The sequence below is a fragment of the Nipponia nippon genome, unplaced genomic scaffold, assembly GCF_047370975.1.
Source record: "Nipponia nippon isolate SJK-2023a ecotype South Korea unplaced genomic scaffold, ASM4737097v1 scaffold_5, whole genome shotgun sequence".
Lineage (NCBI taxonomy): Eukaryota > Metazoa > Chordata > Aves > Pelecaniformes > Threskiornithidae > Nipponia > Nipponia nippon.
In genome coordinates, this window is record NW_028262369.1 from 92,151,923 (window position 1) to 92,178,024 (window position 26,102).

A 26,102-nucleotide genomic window follows, 5' to 3' on the forward strand; every position below is an offset into this window, starting at 1 on the left:
AGAACATGACAAAACCAGGCCCAGTCTAGATGCAACATTTTCAATGTTTAATTATTTTATGAGCTATTTCTTTTTAAAGCAGTGAAATCATTTTTTATGTTCAGTGTCCCTTAGCCCAGATGCACCTTGCAGCATCAAAACACCCAAGAGATGCCTGCATATTTATTTTTCTGTCTTAGAAAAATTTGCATATAGTAAAAAACATTTTGAAAACATCCTGGTAGCAATAATATTTCATCACTCTCCACCCACAATCTATTGGGACTGAATGTTTGCTTCCTCTGAGTCACCTCGTTGCCTCTAAACCTATTCATGTGCCTCTAAAAATGCTTTTGCTGCACTCTGCAAATCACCAAGCTCAGGTTAGGCAGGAGAAATTCCTCCACTGGTAAATGGACTGATTATAGTGGTACCCTGATGTGGGTCTTGTCTGTTTTTTAATCACATGGTAGTCCCACAATCCTACTGTATTTTTCTTCTTCCCATCCTTGTATGGACTTACTGACTCCTTGGAGATAGTCTAGCCTCCAAAAGCTGGGAGTCTGAAATGTGTGTCTTTCACAGAAGGAATAATCGCTTACATGTACATTGTAGTTCTCTGAAGACGTATCTCAAAAATTGCCCCTCACCCACGTACTCACCTTCCCACTGAGCTGAGATTTCTCTGCATTTTATGGGCTTTAAAAATAGGGTGTCCCTCTCCCCCCACCCTTTCTTAATTTGCTGCTGTATTGGGAGGGTTTTTTACTTTCTTTTGCAGACAAAGTCGACTTTTGGAGAATTCAGGGTAGCTGAAACATCTGAGCTGGTGTGATGTGAAACTCTGCTTGCTGTGAACACTGACTTACAACTTTGAGCTCAGAGGCATCCCACTGAGTCTCTGTTCAGGTGAACAAAATCTCACTTCTTCCAAGAATGTTACAGGCCAGATCATCAACTAGGACAAAAAGGCATGGCCCCATTTATTTGAATGGAGCTGTGCTAATTTACATTGATTAAAAAAATGTGATTTTAAAGGATAATCTGCAGTTAAGCCCTACAGTGGGTAAGTAACTGTCTCTAAATGTGGCCCTTATGGTACTTATTTTCTGTTAATTTGATTTTGTAACTTTTCTGTAGATTAAAATTTATATGACTGGAAGGGGGCAGATATACCTGGGGCTCATTGTTACAGTGAGAGAGTAGGAGCAACAGAGATTTGTCTTTCTCCTTGCTGATTGCATGAGGCAATGTGGATCATGTGAATTAATTCTTCATATTTAGTGTGGCTTCTTTGTTGCCCACCCCGCCAAAAGTAATACAGAGTTTTAAATTTTATCTTTACATTTGTATCTTAATTCCTGCCTCAGTTCTTCTCCGCACTGTACTTGGAGTGGTGTCTTTTAATATTATTTCCAAAAATAGTTTATGGATGATATTCATGTTAACAATAATGATATTATTGCTAATCATTCAGTAAATAAAGTGCACAGCTTCTTGTTTTTAGTAGTTTCATGGCTACGTGCTTGTTATAAATTTCTGGATGTGGCTTAACAAAGCATGCCAGGAGAGCAGACTGCCCTTTACCCTTTATTAATATTGTTGTTTTTCCTGTATGGACTGGTTCTTATGTCGCTAATCTTGATGCTTTTGTAAAGTAAGGTACTTGCTACTATTTTAACTTATCTGTCTGCAGAGCATCCTTTTAAGAATCAGTTACGTACACTGGAATAATTATTTACTCTTAATTAATGTGCTAGTTTTATTCATGGCTATTGATGCTCTTTTACTGGTTGTCTTTTCTTTTATTTTAAATCCAGGGCTGGGAAAATTTCTTTGCCTGCAGTTGCTTGAGAGAAAGATATACAACTAATTGAACCCCTTGGCTCTAGTCGATGGCCTGTAAATGTCCATCTTGCTCAAACAGCAGTATAGGATTTTCCAGGCTGGCAGACTGGTCTGGTATTCAGAGCCTAGCTTTATTCACTCAGTTCAATTATCATTTGTCCCAAGAGAAAGAAAGGTGAAGACACCTTGTAGTGAAGTATGCTGCAAGAATTAGGAAGCTGATTCTCCCTTCAGGTGTTCAGTTATCAACCAGAGATGATGTTATCAAATACACACTGTATGAGTTGATTATCTAAATCGGATTATCGTATTATGCACAATTATTAAAATATTCAGACAATTACAAGATAAATGCAGGAAGCCTAACCTGATAGCTGACACAATACCTGGTGTTCAGCTCAGTACTCCTCCTTGGCCTTACAGATAGCAAGACATGATCAGTCAGAAAGGGAGCAAAGGCATGTGTTGCATTAATGGATCATCATACTGAAGTGTGTCATTCAAATTCACTTTAAGAAACAGGTGCAGGTATTCAAGGTGCAATAATGAAGTAATCATGTGTAGTACTGACTGATGTTGAAGAGCTTAAATGCATAGAATTGCAATTCTAAATGGCATAATAGAAATTAAGTAAAAATACTATGACAAAGACAGACCCAAGTGGGCATATTTGTATAGGAATTCCATATAGCCCTCACAGTTTCCAGCCTGCAGAGTTTGTGCTGGTGTCATAGAGTTTATGACAAAGTGAGCTCAGCCAGGCAGGAGTACTAACACCGTGGTGCTCTTGTTGACCATTGTGATGCTAGTCTAAGTAGTGCCACCAAATGACATCTCCATCAAGAAATGAGAAGAAAAGCCTTAGCTGTTAGACCGTGTCATCTTTTCTAGTCACTTCAAGCACTTAGTTCAGAGGACTATTTTGCCACGTTTACATAAATGTATGCTTGTATTTTCGTCCCATTTTAATCTCCTGACTGATTTTTTTATGGTGTTTTTGGAGATGGCAGGCAGCGTGCACACACCAACAAGCCAGCTGTGCTGCACGGGGCACTCCAGAAAGTTTAGGAGGGAGCAAGATCCTAACAGCTGTGCTCAGCTGCAGTTCATTGCCAGCAACCTGTGTGGATGGAGACACTTCTGGGAGTTCATAACCACTGTTTTAAGTTCTGCTTAATGAAGGGAAAATTAGTTATCTATATGTAAAGCCGGAGGTTCCTCCGTGCAGCACAAGGCAGGTGTGGTGGGTTGGCCTTGGCTGAGAGCCAGGTGCCCACCCAGCTGCTCTCTCACTCCTCAACAGGACCAGGGGACAAAATAAGAGGAAAAAGCTTGTTGATCAAGATAAAGACAGGGAGATCACTTACCAATCACCCTCATGGGCGAAACAGACTGAACTTTGGAAAAATTAATTTTATTGCTCAGGCACTGGGAGTGCCTCTTCCTCCTCCCCAGACCTGGGCACTCGCTGGGCTGTTTCTCACGCTTTTTCCTCACTCCTCACCACCTCTGTGGCATTTTGCCCTTTCTTAAATACATTTTTCCAGAGGTGCCACCTGCGTCGCTGACGGGCTCAGCTGTGCCCTGTGGTGGGACAGTGGCAGCGCTGGCTGGAACCGGCTGGAACCGGCTGTGTCCGGCCCGGGGCAGCCCCCGCCTCTCCTCACAGAGGAGCTCCCCCGGCCAGCACCCGGCCACGCACACCCGCTGCAGCAAGGATTTCTGTGTTGTGGTCTTGAGTGTGGTACGTTTCTGGAGGATTTTGGTGTCGACGGCTGTGGAGAGGGAGCCCCAGCAGCTGTGCCTCGGCTTGCTGATGCCGGGAGGGCCAGGTACGCTCCAGAGGCTCCTGTCACGGACCCATGTGTGTGGGTACAGGGCGCTTATAGCGCAGTTTGGAGTTAAGAAGCTGGCTAAGCCCCTGAATAGGTATCTGGCTCTGTTAGTTTATTCTTTCCCCATGAGGAAACATCTTTCCCTGTTTCTTTCCATAACCTTGTCCTTCAGTGGCCTTGTAGTCACGACTGCACACCCACGGGTTCTCATGGACAAAGTGTTTTGCCTGTTGCCTAAATGACATAAAGTGGTTCTCAAGGACCTGCCAAAGTAATATGGCCTTGAAATCATAATCTTATTAACATAAGCTCATATTGGTGCTGTTTCATTTTGATCTACTTACATGGTCTCTACAGTCTTTGTTTCATCTGGACATTACAGTGTGGCATACATAAATGCCTACTAAATTTATTTTACCACTGGCTTTAGCGGGATACCATCCCACACAGCTGACACGCTGCGCTCATCAACGTGATCATGTAAATAAGCTCAGAAAAACACTACAGAAATTACTAGTTTGCTGACGTGTGTGCTTTCATAGAGTGGGAGCTACGTTCCTCCCAGACGCCCTGCAGTGCCTTCGGCTTGGCGCGGTTTCGCTGCACTGGGGAGTGTGCAGGTATGTGCTTTTTTAGCAAAGTCTGAGGATTCACCCGTTACTGTGGTGATGGCAGCACATCTTCCCTGGGCTTGGACAGATGTTTGGTGGGCAGCAGGTTGCTGGCAGAGTTGAGCTTGGCCCTGTGCTGGAAAGATTTTAAGGCTCAGGCTGAAAGTTACAGGTAGAGAGATTGCCTCTGTCCCTAAATATGTAAGTCTGAATCTGGGTTCAGTCAATAAGTATCATCTCATTGGCTTAAGCTCCTGCGCAGGGATGTAAGATGACAGGCGTTCCTGGGCAAGGTAGGCCCTGTCCGCTCCGTCGCTAGCAACCCAGCCTGAGGCTCAAAGAGCAGAGACAAATGGATGCCAGATCTCTCTCCATCCTGCACAGTTGCTCCTACTCATGTTCTCTGACTGCCTGGGTAGAACTCAGTGTCCCAAAGCATGCCTTTTTGTAATAGCAAACAATGTATTGTGTCTGCTGTGTTGTCTGATTTGAAATTTAATGTACAAATGCATATTGAATTTTAAAATTCAAAACCTCTTTCTCATCCTTTCTTGCAGGACATTGTGTTGTCTTGCAAGCCAGGCCTGAGGTGACTGAACGTGACTGATAGCATTTCATAGTTTTTGATTGAATAAGTAGACTCTGAAAGTGAAACAAACCTAACGGCTCCAGTGGAAGGAGTCAATGATCCATGGATCATGATTTTCTGAGGAAGAGCTCTTGGCTTCTTTGTCCAAATGCAGCAACTTTTTACTTTAGTAAAAATTTTTGAAGATATAAATGGGGGAACTAAAGGACCTGAAATATAAAGTACTAAATACAAAATAATTTAGCAATAACATACATCTTTGTATAGTCTTTTTTTACCAAGAAAGAACGTGTCCATCACATATGATAGTCTTTCAGATAGTATTAGCAGTATAAACTGTTCTTCTGCATAAAAAAGGAAGTGAACTCAAATGGCCAGAGTTGCTGTTGCTCCAAAAATTCTTTCTTGAAAACTAAAAAAACCAGACATACAGAACAGCAAAATAAAAATTTCTTGTCTAGAGGTAATTCTCACTTGCAGCCTCACAGCTGAAGAATTACGAGACAGCAGATCGTCTTAGCCACTCAGAGACTGCAAGTTTGCATGACAGCCAGGCCGCTTTAAATTGTTGCTTTTCAAAGCTTCTCTCCTGGCCCACAGCTGCTGAAGACACAGGCTTAGCAGCCTAAGCCAGATTCTCATTCGAGGAAAGGGATAACAGTAAGAGGAGTAGTTTACAGAAGGAAAAGGATACACATCAGGGAGAGGGCAATATCAGGAATTAAAAATCCATTTACCTGGCAGTATGTGGGTTGCTCAAGCTGATGGAGATAATATTTCTAATTATTTCTTCTTGTCTGGTCAGGACTTCTTCAAGTATCAGGTCAATGAGATCTGGACAGTGTCGTACTATATTAGCAGCTCTTAAGGATGACATGTCAGGAGAAGCAGCAAATTGTTTTGAGTTCATCTTTATATGGGTGCCTAACAAAAATCTTTTATAGCTACCCCAAAGGGACTGGTAAATAACTAACTACCACCACTATATTTTTTCAAGAATCTATTTTTAATCTTGGCATATCATCTTTGTTCTGCTGATTTTTCTAGTTCATTCTCCTTTTGCTTTCTACTCCTAATCAGAACACAGTTCTTGGTAATATTAGCAATATTTATTTGGACAAATTTAGACTTAATAATCCTTTTGTACTAAAAATTTGACAACATTCATCATCACTGGTAACTGACCCTTTATAAGCTTTTATCCATGCAAGAGCAGTGATGCTCAGGATCCCTTGAGCCCCAGTTGTGAAAATGTACAAAGAATGAAATTATAACCTTACTGAAGCCAGGGGGAAAACACCTTCTTCAAAGGCAGGGATAACAGATCACTATTTTGGGAAATGCTGGACATCCATAAATATAAGTGTATGTATTATGTTTCTTTTTATACATCACCTTGAGAACTATGATGCTATCTATTAAAAGAGGCTACAGTACCTGTTACATCCTCATGGGATTTCTCCCTTTCCAGCTCCCATTACAGTGCCTCTTAGTAAGTTTTGGAATCTGGGTAAATTTGTTACTCTTAGAAGAACTTTATATTTAAGACTTGGAAGTCTTAGATTTCTTACTCTTTGTAATGTGTTCTGCAAAGGAACCATATTCAGCTGGCCTCCGTAGTACCGTTACTCCAAGTAAATGTGTGGGCTAAATGAATTGTCAGGCATCAAATAACAAAAATAAGCACGCACTTAAACACTGTGGATTTCATACAAATAAATGAGTATGCACTATTCATTCTCATACAGTGTGAACACAGCTTTCCTATATTTCTAAGATTTTTTACAAAGCTTCATGATGGTCTTAATTATTCAGTACCTATTATGAGCCTCCAAGAGTGGAACGAGAAGCACATTTCCTAGAAATGAAACATGGAAGTGTTCTCTAAGCTATTTTAATGCTAATTCTTGTTCACTTTTTCAGAGCTTGAGCTTTAAACACCACAACTGTGAAAAGATCAGACCAAATTAAGAAATGTATTTTGGCCATAGAGATGAAATTGTGAATTGGCATTTAATCGTGGAAAGTGATTCTGTAGCAGGTCGTTTTAGATTTTTTCAATTGGTGTGAGTCAGTGAGCATTTATGGTAACAAAATTGCACAGTAGGCTTTAATTGTGCATAATTATTGCACTGCATGGTGCAGAGTACTATATTCTAGGCACTCAACTGCATTCTGTTAAATTTTTTTTTATTGAACTCTGTGAAGAATTGTACCTGATGGTATTTGATATATGCTTGTTTAATCTGCTTGTGCTTTTTTGTCTTAGGAAAATGAAAATAATTATAATAGAATATTTCCCCCCCCCCCCCCCTCCAGTTTCCAGATAACTAATTATACTGTATGGGCTACCTGTGGGCATCTGCTAAAATTAACTGGAGTCTTATTTCTCATTTCAGCTGCAAGAATCTTATGAAAGGTCTTTGGGGTTTAGGAGTGTAACTTTAATACAGGGTTCTGGGTTTTTTACATTCATCTGTGCATTCTTAAAGCTGAATGATACTTGGTGGACTTTTCATCTTGTTACTTCAGTAATCTGTAGCTGTTTCCAATTTGATTATTTTTCTTTCCTGAGTATTTTGTGTCTGCTGGATCTGACCAGTGCATCCAGCTAGAACACAGCCTGTGATTCAGGATTAGGAAAATTTTATTTCTTCCTCTATAAGTAAGTAAAACATTTTTATCACTGTGGACCTAATGATTTGTGAAACCCTGTCGTACTTTGTTTTTCCTCCTGCTAAGCTTTCAAGTTGTCAGGAGTGATCTGATTGTTTCCCATCTTTTCAACAATAATGGAGCCCAGGCCAGCACTCTGTTACTCTCATGAATTCAGTATCACAGCTCTCAGTCATCAAAAAGCCTTTATGATGTTTCTGGGATGTGACACTTCTGTGGAAAAACAGCTTTGGGTTCAGGGCTTTGGTTTTTGGGGGGGATGAAAAAATAGTCTGATATTATTATAATTACTCTACAAGAAGATTCTGTAGTTCTCCTTCCCTGCCAGGGATGAAAGCACTGTATAACAAACAGTAGCTCTAGCAGATCTTTTTCCTATCTGTATTGATGAACTTGCCATTGTTATAATGTGGATAACAAACCTTACAATATTCCTCTTTCTTGTTAGCATCTTCCAGCACAGCAACTTCTGTGGCTGGCCTCAAAGAACAAACCCCAGGAAGAATGAATTTTGATTGCACCACTGCGAAGCCTTTTTTGTTCTTGTTTGTATAGTAAAAATGAAGTAGCAGGAAGAAGCTTCATTTTTTTAATCATGTATTCTGTATTATTCCAAGACGAAGAAGAATATTGTTACAGGTGGGGTTAAGCCAGGCAGGGGTTTTTTCCCCCTTCCAGCCTATTTACCTACACTTAGACCTGGTGATCTATATAATTCAAAAGGAACACGTGAAAATTTCTCTAATGGCTTTACAGTTCTTTCCATAAGAATGTGTGCATTCAGGAACAATGCAGGATCGTTGGCATCCCACCCTACTCTGAATGGTTGAATTTTACCAGGGAGGTGAGCAGTGTCTCTAGCTTTTATCACTTCTGCTTCACTACTTATATCAATGGGAAGTAACTGTACAAACACAAAGTCCTGCCTGACGCCTGCCTTCCTATGGTGCTCTCAGCCAAGAGTGCAGAGAGAACAGACACCTCTGTGGGAGGGAGAGGGGTAGCTGTTGATAGGAACTGTGAAAGGAAACATTTAAACACATTTTAAGACCCTTCTCTGCTTTATAGGCACTAGCTGTTAAGTGAGGTCTGATCCTCAGTTAAATAAGGTCATTTTACAATATGGCAGGTTTAAATGTTTATTTACTTCAAAAGCCATTGCACTTCCAGAGATAGTCACGTCTTTGATGGTGTGCCATAGAACTGCATCAACTGTGATGCTTCAGTCTGTTTTTTTGTTTTGTTTAAAAAAAAAAAAAGGTTGGTATGTTGTTTTGGTTTGTTTTTTTTTCTTTTTCCTTTCTTTAGTTTTTAAGGGACAGGAGGAGGAATGAGCAACAATAAAAAGGAAGAAATTCTCACTGATTATCTTATTGCCTTAAAAGGCAATTTGGATGTAGTCCCAGATTATACATCTGCCCCTCTAATGTACATCTGAAATAATATTAATACCAAATCGGACATCTGTGTGCTAGATGTGTTCAGCTGCTTGTGAGTGTGCTGCTGCATCTGCAGGGAACAGCCTGAGCTTCCTCCTGTGCTTAGCAGGGAATGGCAAGAGCAAAGAGCAGCCTTCGTGCCTGGGCTCACCACCCAATTCAAAAAGGTCTGTTTGGCATTTCACTCTTCAGTTTACATCCTGCTTGCTCTCACACCTGTAATGTCCTCCAGCTTACATCCAGAGTCAGGTTATGCTTCAGAATTAAAAAGCAATTAAAATAAAAATGGTTTCTCAACATACTGTTAACTGGACAGATGCCAGCATTGAGGTCCTGATGGATCTCTGTTGGGAGGTCAGGGCAGTTTTTCCATGCAGGGTTGAAGCCTGAAATGGAGAAAATTGCAATGACCTGGCTGCACCAGTTAGTCAGGCATACTCCTCTAGCTGTTCTTAGCCAGTACAGTTAAATTAATTAAATTTACTTAAACACTTGCAGCTGAAGCTTTTTTGAAGCTCAGATGAAGTTAGAGGCTGGGGCAGGATAGTGAAAATGTTCGCCATCTTTATTTATTCATATAATGTACTTATATTTTTGTATTTTGCTAATACTTCTAACTATAAACTAGTCCCAGAGTGGAAAGACCCATTTATATTTGACATCTTTTGTGAGATAGCTTCACTTACAATGTAGAAAGAAGACTGATATTCAATAGGGCCCTCCTTTCAGGTTCCTTTCCCAAAGACTTCATTTATAGGTTGCCAGGTAACCAGAAGTCTTTGACTTTTAAATAATACTTCATACAGGTACAAAAAGTGAGATTTTTTCAGAGCTGAAATGGCAAGAACTATCTGAAATGAACAGTAGTCTTAGCAAATGCCTATGGAGCTGACCACTGATACTCAAGCACACAAATGCGAAAGAAGCAATTTGCTAAAAGTCTTCAGTGGCTGTATGGATCCAATTTCAAGTACAGACAGTGTCTATTTTCCTAGCATTATTAAATGGAATCTGCATATTCTTACTTAAGGTCATATTGCTGTTCAATAGGTAAATCATATTCTCATGTCCTCCTGGAACACCAGGTGGGTGCTGCTCCCAGTCTGCTTTTGCTTCTCTGCCGAGTTGGCTAGGTTTTCCACAGTATGGAAGAGAGGGATAAAAAAGGTAAGGGTAATTAAAATTGTTGGCATTAACACGACCAACCCAGTGCTGTGGATTATCCAGATTCACTCGTGGAGCTGAAAGAAATGCAGAGTGCCCCAGAAAGAGCTTCACTGAGGATCTGCCAGCTTTTCAGCCACCTACAAGGCTATGGCTCAGTTACCATTTAGGTAGCTACCTTATTCTAAGGATCTAATCCATTACAAGTCAGTTATACATGTCCTTATTACTGCTCTATGCTAACTGGCATCAGTGAGAGGAAGCAGTTGATTTTAGTTGTAATCCTGTGTACCTAAAGCCCCCCAGTCCTGGCTGTGGGTAGGGGCAGGAGAGGCCAAGCTGGGATTGGAGCCTGAGGGAAAGGATCTTTATGAATCTCAAAAGTTGTTGGTGTGGCCAAAGACAGAATCAACTTTCACAGCAGTTAAAGTTGTGACAGCACAGAGATAGCCTTAACAGCAAGAAGCCCGTGCAATAGGATTGCTTGAAGACTCCTCCTGCCCTAGCTGGCTTTGCAGTGAATCTTGCACAAGAGCAGCTTTTGGTCTGCATCTTGCCACCGTGAGTCCAAGGGGCAGTTTGCCTGCCTTGGAGTGATTGCTTCTAATTCTTGCCTCTCTGATGTTTAGCAACAGGGCAGGAGCTGTGGTGCAGCCCTGTTGGCAGGGAGCTGCCCTGAGACCAGTATCTTGTTTCATACGGTTCCCTGAGAGTCCCAGTGTGGCAACGAATTTCAGGTCTTACTTGACCAGCTTTGAGTTTAAGCTCTCCACGCAACAACATCTTTCCTTTCCCTTTAAAGTCTGGGTTTTGAAAGTTTTCTTTTTCGCAATATTTTTACTGTGGAGATACTTCTGAGGTCACTGTGAAATATCTTACTCAAACATTCAAGCCAAATCAATTCTATTTCCAGAGCTTTGTCATGGCAGCAATGTATTAGAACAACTTAATAAAATGTTTATATCAATGTCTGAAGTTCACAGTAATCTGAGAGTGTGCAATGACATCTGTAGGATAAGTGATACAGCTCAGCACTGAAACATGACCATGGTACAAAGTATGTTGTTTGGAAATCCACTGTTGAACATGAAATCCAGCTTTGCAATTTTTGCTTCAGAATTTACACTGACAACTTCTTTATCATAAGTGAGAGACACTTACATGCCATCCTTTGGGCATTCCAGTCCACTCCGAGTATTTCAGGATCAAAACTGGTACAGAAAACACAGCCTGTGTACCATTAAAAGCAGCCAGACTTTTCCTAGCAGCGTGCTTATGTTAGCTATTCAGATAAGGTGCAACTGATAACATATTTATCGGGTGTTTTGCTACGTCTGTCCTTCTGATGAACTGCTCTGAAATAATAGCATAGAGACTGCAGGTTTATTTCAGCAGAATCCAAAAGTGTCAATCCTTTATTGCTGCAAAAGCACACCACTGTCCTTATAATCAGCCTAAAATATGACAACACAGAGAAGATTCCTTCCCCACAGAGTCACTGCAGTTCTTTGGTAACAGGTTACCCATTAGTACCTCAGTATATGTTTATTTCTATGTGTCAAACTAGGGGTAGTTTTGTAACATAAAGTAGAAATTTGGCATCCACGGCCCGCATTTCTCTGTCTGCATTCCTACCAAAACCCAGTAAAAAACCACAGATACGCACCTCTCAAAAGTCCCCAAAAGCCTACATCAAAGCTAATACATCAATTTGCTAAAATTGCAAATGGAAGTGATTCATCTCTTCCAGATACTGGCTTCCTACTATTAGTTCAGGAATAGTAAGGAGATGTGGGGGAGCTGGAAAAGCTCATTTCAACAGCTCTTTTCATTCATAATTCAGTTGGGGTTGGACCCAAACCTGTCAAAGAATTATTGCAGTTGATTGCGGTAGGATTGTATTATCCAGCCCTTTACTACGCAGACAGAGAAAAGAAGAGCTTAGAAATTAAAAAAGGCCATGTGATGCAATGGAATATTCCAGTCAAATCACAGCCAAATCCTTCAGCCCCCACTCAAGTGTTAGGCTGTTTCCAGGTGAAGACAGCAAAATTGTTTGTAATGACTCAGAAATGTTCAAGGAAGTTTCTTGGTTGGTATCACAGAAGGATGACTAAAACGTTTAAATCAGCAGACTTGTCTTACGTTCCACAAAACTGAAAAGAGGATTTTTAAAAGGGCATCTCTGGCCTTGTGATGCTTTTTTTAAATCATGAAATGTGGGGTAAAATAGGTAATGTAATAACATACTCCAAAGACTTAAAGAACTTCACATGAGTAAGAAACTATACTCTCACCCTTATGTCAGTCCTGGGCAAAATAATGGAAAAGTTAATATGGGATTTAAATGATAGAGATTCAAAGGACAGAAATATAATAAATGGTAATCAGCACAGTTTTTCTGAAAAATATAGCTTACACAGCAAACCTGATTTTGATTATAAATGTGTTGATAATGGTTGTATAGATTTTGATAATATTTTCCTTATATTCTGATGAAAAATTTTGCATTCTACAGCATCAGTGAAACATGCATTACAAATGAGCTAATGGATAGATCTCAAAAATGAGATATCATTGGCAATTATTACAGAACTCTTAAAGTGCTCTAGGGAGGTTGGTTCGGGGAACCTTAAACAAAATGTGGCAGATAGACTGAGCAGCTAGGACTAATCAAGGGTTGGAGCCAGGCATCCCCTGTGGGAATCAGAAAAACTTGGATGTATTTCAAACAACATCTGAAACTACTGGACATTTTCATCAATGATCCAGCTGCAAATACATGAATTAAAGCCCAGGGCAATGGTGCAGGATGAGGGTAGGGTATCCCAGTTTGCTGTATAGGTTATTTGATAATCTGAGCCCACGCACAAAAGGCAACCAATGCAAAAAGACAAGCTATAAAGGACACGTCTGCAGAAGAGAGAGTTTCCTGGAAAACAGCAACTTTAAAGATGTTTTAGGAGATCAAGTGCAATTCAATGCAACTTGTCAATGTGATACCGTAGCAGAAAGGAGGAGGAGGAAGAAAGAAGCAGAAACTGAGGAACAGCTGACAGGAATAAGGTATCTCCCAGGTGAGACTAAATGCAACAATGCTTTTTGATGTGAAACCCTGACTTAAAAGATGTAAAAAGTTGGATTCCATGTAGAAAACAAACAAATATGACTAGAGGGCCAGAGGTAGCACCTTGATATACAGAAGAAATAATCAGAAAGACCACACATAGGTGACAATACATAGGTGACTGGAATAGACTATAAGTACTTTTTCAAGGGCTGTTTAACTTAAATTAGAGTCACAACAAGAACTAGTGTCTGGAGGCAAAAATCAAACAAGTACAAACGAGAAACTGTACTTATAAGGAACTACAAAAAGAAACGTTGGTGTCTTCATCTCTTGAGGTCTTCAGGTTAAGAACGGTATAGATACTTTAGCCAAACAGAAGCTAATGTACTCACCACAGGGGGACTGGGTGATTGTCATGGGATGCAATGAGACTGTTCACTTCTGATCTTAAATGTAATGAACCTACAAATGAAAAAGCAGAGCTTTCATTGAAGACAGTTAAATTTTGCCTAGAGAAGTACTGCAGCATAATTCCAGGTTTTTGAAAATTGAACAAAGTTCTTGGTTCTGAATACAAATCCTGCCTTACAGTGTTCCTGTTTGCACACATCACAAAATTCTTGAGCTATTTAATCCTCATTAGTGAAGCATTATTAATCCACAACACTGAAGGACAGGAGGTATAATTTAGAGAAATCCTTATGGGAAGGATCTCATAGGAGATAAAAAGGAATTACAGTGTTTCCATAGACTACTAACACAGATCATGGCATTCTAATGGAGTTATTTTTTAATGTTGCAAATTTAAAATTCTGTGGGAGAGTTTTGGTTTCCTATGGGTGCTATAGGGTTAGGGAGTAATTTTCATTTTTAACCTGTGTTATATCTAAGCTTGGTCTATGGGATTCCCGTCTTCTGTGTTCCATAAGGCTTTCCAGTACTGTAATGCGCTAGAGAATCACTGAAGTGTTCAGCTCACTATCTTGGGATTATTTTCTTTTATACTCACTAGCAGTTTAACCTGTCAAAAACAATTATTAAGCAATTTGTAACATAGTAGAGACATAAATGGTCTCAAAAAGCTTATGACTGAAAAAAAAGAGCAATGACTTGCTAGAGCTCTGATATTTGTAGAAATCCATAATAACTTGTTTCCCAAAGGTTAGAATACTTGAAAAGAATTTAGAAGGTTAGAATATTTGGAAATTATCCATCTGTATTTTTGAGAACCTCTCTACTGACATAAACATTGCCATCTTGTGCAATGGCCACCTCTTTGCTGTGGCACAGGTGCAGCCTTCCTCAGACAGAAGGCCTTGCAAAGACAGTAGTGCCTTCAGCTGTGCGAACTGGTATCAGATGGAGTTGTCGCTCCTGGCCAGCTCATGGATGTATTGGACAGGAGTGTTCTTAACAGAAACCCTCAAGTTTGCACTAACTGAGCCAGATCCACCGTGAAAAATAATACAGCCATGTCAGTATGGCACTCCAGAGGCAGGGCTTTTTTCCCTCACTTCCTCTCAGCAGTTAAAAACAGAGCTGACCCCTCCGCCCACCCCGTAACACATCCAGGAGAAAGGGGGAACAGCTTTATGGCCACCTGCTCAGGGAGAGAGAGAAATCCCTCTGCACATGGGAGTTGCTTCCCACGTTTCTGGTAGGCATTGTGGAGAGGAGCATTTCTCAGGGACACATCCTGGATCTGCCATTTCTCACAGCTTAAAAGTAAGAGATGCAATGCCTTGGAAACAGCAGTCTCCATGAGCGATGCTGCAGTCAAAGTGGGAATGAAACAATGGTGCTTTACACAGCACAGTCACAGAAAGGGTACAGGCGTGATACTATATTCCAAAATGTTTCAGTGTGGGAGGCAAATTATCTCCGTCAATAACAGCAAAGTGAGCAAATAAAAGAGCTTGTATTTTCACTTAACAAAAGGAAATGGCTGTTTTGACCACATTTATGGCTTCCTCAGCTCCTTCTCACTGGATTCATCCCATAGTGGTGTTAAAGACATGAAGTACTTACATTCAATACTGAAATTTATTTTTACTGCAGCACTACATAACTTCCAGAGCAGCAACCTCCAGTCTGGGGCTTCCTACAACCCCTGCAGTCAGGCTTGACCTCCGTGTTGGTAATATGAAACTTTGCCATTTCAGGACACATATGCCAGGCAGAGCCCAAAACAGGAGAAAAACCCCAGTCTGTAGGAATCTCTTACTGCAAGTCTGTTGAGCATCGTCTAAACTGGAAGATAACAATTATTCTCTGGCATCCACCGAGCCTCAAGCCTGTCTCTTGATTTGCTGACTTCTTATTTTCTTTCCTGTACCAAATTCTATGTACATATATCTCACGTAGGAGAGGAGGATGTTAATGAAACTGCACTATCCTACCCACTTCAGGGTTTCTGTGTGAAAAAGTGCTCTTTGGCTCTGTCTCTCTAAGCTAGTCTTGGGTACAGATCCTCTACCCAGGATTTCTTTTGGAGACAGGTGCTGAAAATTGGAGTGCGGTTTAAGTAAGTCCTGCACAGCCTCCAGAGCTTCACTGTAGCTGCAACGTCCCCCAGTCAATCATTCATTTGGAGACCTGTGTGCAAGTCTCACACAGATTTTGCAAATGTGTTTTTAAACTTAACTTACATGTAGACAAAACCCAAGACTGACTGTAAAACTTGCAGCCACCTACACACAAAACACTTCCTAGGAGACCTTCCTCCCTTAGCACCCTTTTAGGATTTCGATTGACGTTTTGCAGTTGCAGGCTTCTTTCTTCCTAGACGCAATTTTCTTCCTCTGGGTGTTACAGAAATCTGAGTTAAAACTTTGTATTTTTACAAATTCCAGTTCCTGCTTTCCGGGTAGTATCTGGAGATAGTATCTGGAGAGACTATCTTTCTAGGCTAGTGTCTCCAGATAACTTCTAGTCCTTATCAAATGTTTATTTAGGAGCAAACCAGGCAAAGTCCATCCTGGAAGAATTATTTCCTTTGGCCTAGAGCCAAGTCTTTTATCTATTTGAATGGATGTCCTGTAAAACTAATGACTCCTGAGCAGTCTGTATTGCTAGCTCTTCTCTGCGTGCAATGATTCTTCCTGATAGCTCTTAAGTCAAGCAGAAGTTAAGACTGGAAGCTACAATAACAAAGAAAAGTCACCCAACAGTTGGGCAATCAAAGTAACATTCACAAAACATGTGGGATATATCAGCTGATATATATACAAAGATTGGATTTGTCTCACTTCCCTTTACATGCTGTCTCTACAGTGTAGATATTACAGCTGTTATTTGTGCTAGGAGCCCTTTTTGCCAACAGAGAGAAACAGTTACTCCTAGGGCTGCAGGCATATTTTACACATCTTCTTTAGGATGGCATCAATCAGGTCTTGGTTCCACTGAGGAAGATCTTCCCTGACATCAGGCAGTCCTGGAGTGACAGTGTCAGATGTCAGAGCGGGCCTTGTGGCAGCAGGTTGGCATTTACAGCTGTTTAAAGCACATATTTTCTTAGTAGGAGTAGTATGCCAAGGAACAAAGACAGAAACTATTGTCAAGAGGGGAGGGAATGAGGGGGAGAGAATTAGAGATTCAGAGAGCAAAGAGAAAAAAGTGATAACTAAAATATTTTCACATGAACTTTATATAATTTGTGCTTCAAAAATTATATAATAGCAGTTGGTTTGTTCCAGACAAAGGAGTTTCTGTATTTTTCCAAAACAGAAGAGCTCTACTTACCTGGTATGGGAAGTCACAACAATTTATTGGTCATATATATGTACTGATAGGTAGTCCTGTTTGTACTTTAACAACCACCTGGACAGAATATGGTACCACATAAACACAGGTGAAAACACCATTGAAAAAACAGTTTGGGATCCCATTTCCTATTTATTTCCATGTTCAGTTTCAGGATCTGGATCTGTAGGACAGTGACCAGCCACTTCCTACGTCAACATTTAGTAGAAGAATTTCAGAAGTTAAGGAAGTTACACAGATAGAGTAAGCCTAACTGCATGCCCAAAGCAAATGAGGAACACACACACACACACTGTCCAGGGACATCAGAAATAAGCACTTCAAGCAACACAGACGTTAACTCCTAGGTAAAGTGCGTGCTCTAAATTTAGATCCGCTCACTTTCACATTTGTTTGTTTTGTATTTTCTTTGCTTGACTTACATTTACCAATATAGTACTAAATTGCCAAATAGTCCCGTTACACTGTTAATATTTGCCTCTGCATTTCAATGACAGCTAAAATGCAGTGAAGAAAAAATGCAGTCCTCCCGTGAGTCAATACCGAGCTGGTGGGGAAGTATGCCACTGCCGCAGAATTAATTCATTGCCCAGCGTAAGTGCAGGGCAGGAGACAGACAGAGCTGCTGGGGACTGGTGGGGAGCAGTTTCACTGTGCCCACAGGGCCCTGACGTGAGGCATTGAGCCTTGCTGAGCCTTTACTGCTTGTCACTCCCCAGCCAGGGCTGCTCCAGATCTCCCCACCATCTCCCCTGTCCTCAGGCTGTGATTCAAGGCTCTCCGGGCTCGCTTCCCCAGTCGCCTGCACGGCAATGCTTTTGCTCTGACTGGTGTGCATGGGACTTTGGATCACACCCAGTGTGCTGCTGCAGGCTCAGGATGGCGGGCTGCTGGCCTGGAGCGAGGCTGCAACCTAAATCGTTCAAGCACAGGCTGTCCTCCAAAGCTTTCTCAGATTTCCCCAGCTACAGTGTGTGGGGGTGGAGGAACAGCCCAGCATGCAGCAGCGCAGAAGACCTGCCCCAAGAAGCCCTGGTGATATGCACCAGCATGAGGACAGCAGGAATGAGAACAACTCGGGTCAGTAATTGGAGTCTGGTTGGTCAGCTGGCCAGTGACTGAGGGTTCAGTGTTTCACAGAGCCTGCGGTGATAGCATATCCTGGAGCCAAAACTCCTGAAATTCACCTAGTGGTTTCCCTGAGAACAAGAACCAAAGGCCTACATTCTGGCCAAATTTCAGCTCTGACAGATTTTACATGTTTTACTTAGAAACCCAGATGTGGCATCCCCTATACTCATAAATTACTATGTAAATTACTATGTAAATTGTCCTGCTCTACCCAGAGGTAGCTGCACCATTGCAGCAACAGGTGAAACACTGCCTTTTTTTACAAGCTATTTAAAATTTAATTTGTTGAAGATCCTGCAAGGAACTATATAATGGTTAAATACAAGTTCATAAGTGAGAAGTTGGATATTTTGAGCCTTGGCATCATGTATGTATTGTAAATGAGAAAGAACAGGGTGATAGAAGTGCCCTTGCCATGGTGACATTCTGCTAGGACTCCTTAGAAGCAGGTCAAAAAGCTGTCATTAGCTTGCTTCAGGCTAAACCCCATCAGCTGAGCTTTGAAGAGAGGCAAAATGATTCTGTAATAGCTCAGCTGGGCACATGAGTGTAAGTCCTGATGGTGATGAGATGGCAAGCACAAGAAGGAAGCAAGATTATTTTTTGCTTCTCCTTGCAAGAGTAAAGCTTAATATTGCTATAAAGAGATTTTTCAGGAGACCAAGAATGAACCATCAACATTTTTTTAGAAGATTGCTAGTTGGTTTGTTAGCAGAGAAGAGCATGTACTCTGAATTGCAGTGTTTTGGTACCTGCATGTGACAACCGTTTCCATAGATCATTGACCTTGCAGATCCATAACAAAAATTACAGAGAATTCAGACTGTGAGAAGATGCATTTTTGCAGAAGTTCTGTCTCTCTTGTAAATTTAAGCAACTAGCTACATTCAGAGAAAGAAATCTCAAGTTTTTTCTAGGGCAACAGCATAACAACATCCAAAAGGATGAACCTCTGTTAAAAGATAGGTTGGAAAAGTACAGAGCATATAAGGGTTTTACTTGACAGCGTAAAAAGCTGGCTTAATGAACTAAGTATGCTCTTAAACAGGAGCTTTGAATTATATTTTGAAGCCATTTTAACATCTATTTGGACAAGGCAGTTCAGAAGTTACACAGAGAAAAATGACATTTGATTCAGTGAGCTGGGGATTGTGCCCCAAGGCTCACAGCGGTGATTTCTTGAACCAGATGTTGCGCTTTGGAGCCACCGTGCTTCAGATAAAGGGGAGTCTGAATGGATCTTTTCAGGAAATGCGTTCAATACAGTCGACTCATGATTATTGAGACCTGGGCTTAGCATATGTATTCATTTCATTTTTAAGTTACAGCTCCTTTGTCAAGCCTGGGATATAAACAAACTCACTCATTTCCTTTGGTGCCTTATTCCCAAAGGATGCAAAAAGGACCATCTCATTTCAGGAGGAGACTTGCTTTACTTGCTTTTCTCAGTCTGTCTAATCAGCTTCTCTCCGTTTGGGGCCACAGCTGCCGGCCTTTTTTTGGCCTCCTAACAGCTACTGCAGTGTCAAGGGACAGAGAGAAGTGCATCTCTTTCCTTATTCCAAGAGTGGAAAATTAACCCTTTCACTTTCTTGCCAGGCAGAGCACACTCCCACCTAATCACAGCACTCCACAGACCTCCTAGTGCATTTGGTTTACTTCAGACAACGCTGTAATTGAGCGACGGCTTTGAACAGCTTTAATGTCTTTAATTTACCAAGGTGATCAGAAAGCAGGTGGTGTATTGTTCAACAATTCCAGATATGACTAAGTACAATAATTATGTGTTTTGGTGCTGTAAATGTGTTTTAATTATTATGAATTAACATCAGTTAAAACCACCAGAGCAACTAGCAAAGAGCTGTGTAAATGCATTTCTTGCTCTGTAGTCTGTATGCTGCAGGTCATGTGAGGAAGCTCGCTGAAATCCAGTGTATCGGTGAGGAGGCTCAGGTGTTGCACAGATTTTCTATATCTTGGATAAGTCATTTAGTCTCACTGTCCACAGCTTCTTCTCATGTTGCTTGCCAATTTGTAAAATACACTGGAAGTAGTCAAGTGCTTTGATCTATTTATTTAGACAGAGTGATTTGGAGCAGGGATCGCTTTTTACTGTGTATCCTGGCAGCACATTTGAAACCCCCTTCTCTATCCTCCAGATAAGCAAACACAATATGATATTCTAAGAGTATAGCACTACAGCAGGTAACACTGCACATCGTTAAATAAAAGATGGCAGCTTTCCATATGTCACCTTTCTAGAGGTAATCTAATGACATTAGATTTCATTATGGATATGCAGGTTACACAGCACATCCTTTGCCCAGATTGCATAACCCAGTCTCTCGTGGTGCCAGCAGAAAAGGAGCCAAGCAGTTAACAGCATGGTGGTTGCTAGACTGTGTTGCTCAAAACCAAACTCGTAGGGAAATTAAGAAGAAATAAATTTCACAAATGACTTGCACTTATTTATATTATTAATTATCATCATAATCTTCCAAAGAAGAAAAATATAATTCAAGAATAACTCACCAGGAGAATACAAAGGGATCTTAACAGTAAAGAAGCAGCTTGTTAGATTTCAGAAAACAGAAAGAAACCTTAAATTATCTGAATGCAGTCTTTAATTATTTAAATATTTAATGAAAAATAATTTTAAAAGCCAACATGAACCGTCTCACACAAATTGATTTCTTAAAACATTTAAAATCATTTGGACGCTTCACTTTTGTCTGTGTTGTTTCTTTTATTCCCACAGCACTTTGCCTGTGCGGATCAGAGTAGCTGCCTTTTGCAGAAGAGCAATCTCATTTTGTTTACCTTGTGTTTCAAAGAGAATTGAACAAGCCCAGGATTCGCCTTCTCTAAACAAATACTGGCAAGACAAAGGTATCACAGCTATTCTAGGGACAAGAGGTTTGTCGAGATGGAGAATGGTAAAGATTGGCAAGAAAAAAAGTCAATGTGTTTTTATCTGAAAAAAAAGTTAATCCTTTTCACAGCCTCATTTTCTTTGCTTTTGAGATAGCTCTCCTTTTTCATTTAAGTTTTAGAGTTTTTCAGCTGAAGGAAGTAAGAAACCGAGGTATTTTCTTTGTTCCTGTCAAGTAGATTGAACAGTTTGAGAACAGAAACCAGTCAGAGCAGTGTGATTAGCGTAGCCAATTAGGGTGGATTTGCATATTCACAACACGGCTATCGAGAAATAATTCTGCAGAGATAACGCAAGTGTGGCAATGCCTGTCTGCCAATCAGAGCACCCTGGCTCCCATGCTATATGGTAATTGAGAAATAACCATAGCGTGATTCTGCAGATTTGGCACCCCGAGCCAATCCACGTGCTGGCACTACGCAGCTGGGGAAGAATGTGCATTTGTAAGGCAGTAGCAATACGATAGCCCTGCACGCTGGAAAAGGTTAATCTACAATCCATCTACCTAAAATGCAACAGCACCTGTCAAATGAGTTTGTTCTTCCTAGATTCATGCCAGCTACAACTTGTGCTAACTGCCACTTTCAGGGGCTCAGCCTCATCAGGAGTTTGAGGGACTTGGCTTTTAATGAGATGGCAGTTGGCCAAGGACTGAGTGCCTTGTAGCCCCTTCCTGCCTCCTGGCCAGTGGTCCATGGGCAAGGCAGGGTGCTAGATGATGCACTAGACAAGCTGCAGAAGCTGAGCTTTGCGCAATGGCCTAAAGGATGGGCGATAAAGCTCTGCTTTCTTCTGCCCTAAAAGGCCTGCACCAGGGTGTTATCCAAGGACCAAGCAAGGAAAAAAAACCAGCCCTTCAGGAAACCTTGCAGACTGTTGGATAACAAACTGGGGTGGATGATCACAGCAGTTTTATTATCTCTGAAAGTGAAAAATCACCTCATATACTACAGCAATAACAACCCGTGCTCCATCTCAATGTTTCTCTGACTCCCACCACTTGTCATCTCTTACCAACAACTGCATTGCCGCAAGCGTTCAGGTGAGCATGACTGTGGCCAAGCGGGTGGCACACAGAGCCAGCTGCCACCCTGCGCCCATGTAATCTGCATCTTCAGGATGCTCTGTTTTCTCACCACGGGGCTGACAAGTGATTGGCTGCAGCGTGCAGCACCCATGTGTGCTGATTTTAGAAAGAAATACGGTGATGTCTGTCCTTAATGATCTTGACTCCTCTTCGGTGCTGGGGGCTGAAGTCATGGTGTGCAGTTGCAACAAATTGGGTCAGGAGGGACTCCCTGGAGCGTTCTCCCAGGTACAGCCACACAGGCCACATTCACTTTCAAAACTGCTAAGGGAAAGGCAACAACACAAAAATTAACTTGTGGTACTCACTGCTACAAGATATCGAGGAAAACTTAACAAAATCCCTATAATTAGACCATTGCACAAATCATAAGTTTATAAACTGGTATCATATCCACCAGGGTAAAGACTACGAGCTCTCAAACTCCATGCCACAAAGAGGCATTAAGCACATTTAGTTGGGGAGAAATGTCTCCCTCCAGGAAGAGATTTTTTTTTATAATCATCCATGATACGGATTTTATACCTATCTCTGGAATACTCAGTGCTGATTTATCTAGTCCAGTAACCTATGTAAGATTTTTTTTTTATGGTCTCAGCCTATGAGTATCCACAATTGTCTCTTTCCTTCCTATCCCCTTTGTGGCACCAGCTCTTTATTAGAAAGTTAATAAACTTTGTGTATGTTCTAAAGATAATATTGAAAACTGCAAAATTGTGTTCTGCATTTTATAATTGGTGTGGAAAAAAGGGGGAGATCTAATCCTATTGGGCCTTCTCTCTCTTTTGCTCTCTCTCTCCCTTTTTCCCTTTTGATGGTAAGCAGCAAATTTTAATTAGCTTCATTTCCACAATTCAGTCATGCATATGTAATCTTTGTTCACACTTTTATAAAGTAAAATTAAGTGAAAGAAATTGGGTAATAATAGAAAGCTTGTCTGAGCAGAACAAATGTGAATTATCAAACATAAGGAAAGATGACTGGGAGTACAGGGCTTGAAGTTGTGCAAGGTTTGAAGTGATTTTTCTGAAACAGGAATGCATAAATAATGCTTAGAAACAGGTGCTGATTATCCTGTTTTGGGCATCTTTTGTTCGTTATATACTTGGGCTGCTGAGGTACAGTGATAACCACTGAATGTGAGGAGACTGCTTAATAACAGCTTCCTAATGTTTCTCTTTTATCATGAACAGAAAGTGTCACATGAGCTTATCTAGTTAATAAAAATCACTTTGTGAACCCACTGTTCTTAGATTTGATATTGGAGCAGATCACTGTACTGGGCCTCTCTCCTGATTATAGCTGCGAAAGCTCTTCTGCCATTTTGCATTGTAATTTAAAGGTTTCCTAATTCATACACACACCCTCTAATTAAATGTTTCTAGGGGTTACCTTGGGAGCCTTCAGTGCTATGGTTTGAAACTAAAACTAAAGAGTGCATTAAATTCATTCCCCCTGGGGTGAGACACAGGAGGGGGGAAGCACATTTTCAGCCCCTGCTACTCCAGATTATTTGAAAGCATGGGCATGATCAGGATTACTAACTTCATTATTTTTCTTATCTAACATGAGAAGATGGAGATTTAAAGGGAGGCAATTTCATAACTTCTGAGAAGACTCTTTACAGTCTAAACCGTTATTTTAAGAAGCTACCAGTTCATCAGCAGCAACTGAAAACCAGAACCTCCTGTTGATGTAAATCAGCCTGTGGCTGCCCAAGCTGTGTAACAAACACTGCTGCAGCAGATGCTGAGGTCCTCATTAAAGGAGATGTAAAGTAGCAAAGCATGTTGGCATTAGTGCATATCCAAGTAAAGTCTAAAGCCCAGTTAATGTTAAACTCATGAGCAGATACTTCCTCTTCAGCACCTGTTCACACATTCAGCCTGACCCCACCAACCTAACAGCTTTAGGAGAAACACCTCTTTTTGTCCCAGAGAAGGAGCTCCTATTACAGCAAGTGAATGTCAGACGTGGGTGGTTTTCCTTTTTTTTTTTTTTTTTCCTAAACCTGCTTTGCTGCCAGTGACTAGGGATAGCCAAGACGTAAGTTAATGGTTAACAGCAGCTATAAGCACATAGAAACTCTGACTTCCTCCTGCTGGGGCCAAGACCAACAGCTGCCTTTGCTTGCAGAGGAAGAGACAAGCGTTGGAAGGAGAGCAGTTCACACTGCAAAGGGCTGGAGAACGGCAGCTTCACTCAATAGAGAAAAGAGGCAGAAAATCCAAAAGGAGCAAGAGGTGTTTGCCATAAAGATAGGTAGGAGCTGAAACACTTTCCCGCTCGGCTTCTTAACCCAGTGGCTGTTGTTAACAAAACCCACAGGTGTGGCTAGTTGAGACGTGTTTATTGTACCTGACTGTTCTAACCTGTGCGTCTCAGTCAGAGGGGCAAAGCGAGAAAGGATCTATTTGCTGTGAATTTGAACGTCAGAGAGGGCAGGAAGGCTCTTCCTCCCTCCCCCTCCTGCCCGGGGCCGCTCATGGCAGGACAGATATTCCTTTCGGACTGCACTCATCTCATTGACCACAGCCACATTCCTGAGTTTGAGGTGTCTCTTTGGATCAAGATCACTTTGGCCTCAGTGTATGTCTGCATCTTCGTTGCGGGCATCTTGGGCAACAGCATCACCATCAAGACCACCAGGATCCTGCAGAAGAAAGGCTACCTGCAGAAGGAGGTCACGGACCACATGGTGAGCCTGGCCTGCTCTGACCTGCTGGTCATCCTGCTGGGCATGCCCATGGAGTTCTTCAGTGCCATCTGGAGCCCCTTTTCCACCCCCAACGGCAACATGGCTTGCAAGCTCTACTACTTCCTCTTTGAAGCCTGCAGTTATGCCACAGTGCTGCATGTGGCCACCCTCAGCTTTGAGAGGTACGTGGCTATCTGCCACCCCTTCAAGTTCAAGGCAGTATCTGGACCCCGCAAGGTGAAGCTGCTCATTGCCTTTGTCTGGGGAACATCTGTCATAGTTGCTCTGCCCCTGCTCTTTGCCATGGGCACAGAATATCCCCTGGAAATCATTGAGGGCTACCAAGGTACGACTGCCTGCGTCAAGCCTACGCCCAGGCACCACCTCCCTGAGCTGAAGCACAATATGACCATCTGTACCAGCCTCTCCTCCAAGTGGCCTGTCTTTCAGGCCAGCATCTTCAGTGCCTTCGCTGTGTACATCATAGTGCTGGGATCTGTCACCTTCATGTGCCGCAGCATGATGAAAACCCTGATGATCCACAGGGAAGAAACTGTGGCAGTGAAGGGTGGACTAAGACACCAGGAGCAGTACCTAAGAAAAAGTGAGAGCTCGGAGGCCAAGAACTCCAGGAGACAGATCATTTTTTTCCTGGGTAAGAGCCCCGTCCTACTCTGCCTCTCCTCCCCTGCCCACTTTCCACATGGGAAGGAAACCCAGAAGCCTCCATTTTATCTCACCAGGTTCCCCCAAATGGGGGATGTATGGTTTGAAACTGGTGGAAAATGAGAGAGAGGGGTACTTTTGGTTGCAATGATATATTTTAAGAAACCTGATTTCCCTGCATGTTTTTGACTGACTCTTTTTGTCATTAGGACAGGTGGGAGGGAAGGAGGAAAAATCCACGTACTGCCTGCTATTTATGTTGTTTGATGATACTGCATGCCTACATGCAGCAATATGGGTAACAGTGTGTTGCTGCTTGACCTTTGGGGTAGCAATAGGCAATGGTTGCCTGGATATAAAGTAGCTCTAGTTGCATGTTTTCCCATTAAATTATGAATATGTGCACGCTTAGTAAGGCTCTTGATGGGGAGGAGAGACTGTCTTGCAAGATCTGAAGCTTGTCCTACTCTGAAGGCATGTCCCTGTTAATTCAGGATGCTCCCTGGAGGGTACTTATTTAGCCTAGGCAGTTGTGCATGTGTTGTGTTCAAGCATTAAGAAAGCTGGGCCGGAGAGTTGATTTGGTCTTGCAAATTGCTGTTGCCCTCTTTGAAT

The 26,102-nt window shown here is 41.7% G+C and overlaps 2 protein-coding genes across 3 annotated transcripts in view; both read left to right on the forward strand.

Moving 5' to 3' along the window:
- The window catches only part of SLC35F5 (solute carrier family 35 member F5), a 152,301-nt gene that overhangs the window by 45,480 nt on the left and 80,719 nt on the right, over nucleotides 1-26,102 (forward strand). Inside the window, exon 16 of one of the 2 annotated variants that reach the window (XM_087730966.1) lies at nucleotides 761-875. The exons of the other annotated variant lie outside the window; for it this stretch is intronic. The gene's annotated coding sequence lies outside the window, so the exon portion shown is untranslated. Of the gene's footprint in view, nucleotides 1-760; nucleotides 876-26,102 lie in introns of those variants that run through there. 2 annotated transcript variants of the gene reach the window in all.
- Nucleotides 24,444-26,102, forward strand: part of GPR39 (G protein-coupled receptor 39) — an 82,772-nt gene continuing 81,113 nt past the window's right edge. Inside the window, exon 1 of the mRNA XM_009461764.2 lies at nucleotides 24,444-25,476. Within this exon, the coding sequence (XP_009460039.1) occupies nucleotides 24,609-25,476 (868 nt within the window). The 5' untranslated portion in view covers nucleotides 24,444-24,608. The remainder of the gene's footprint in view (nucleotides 25,477-26,102) is intronic.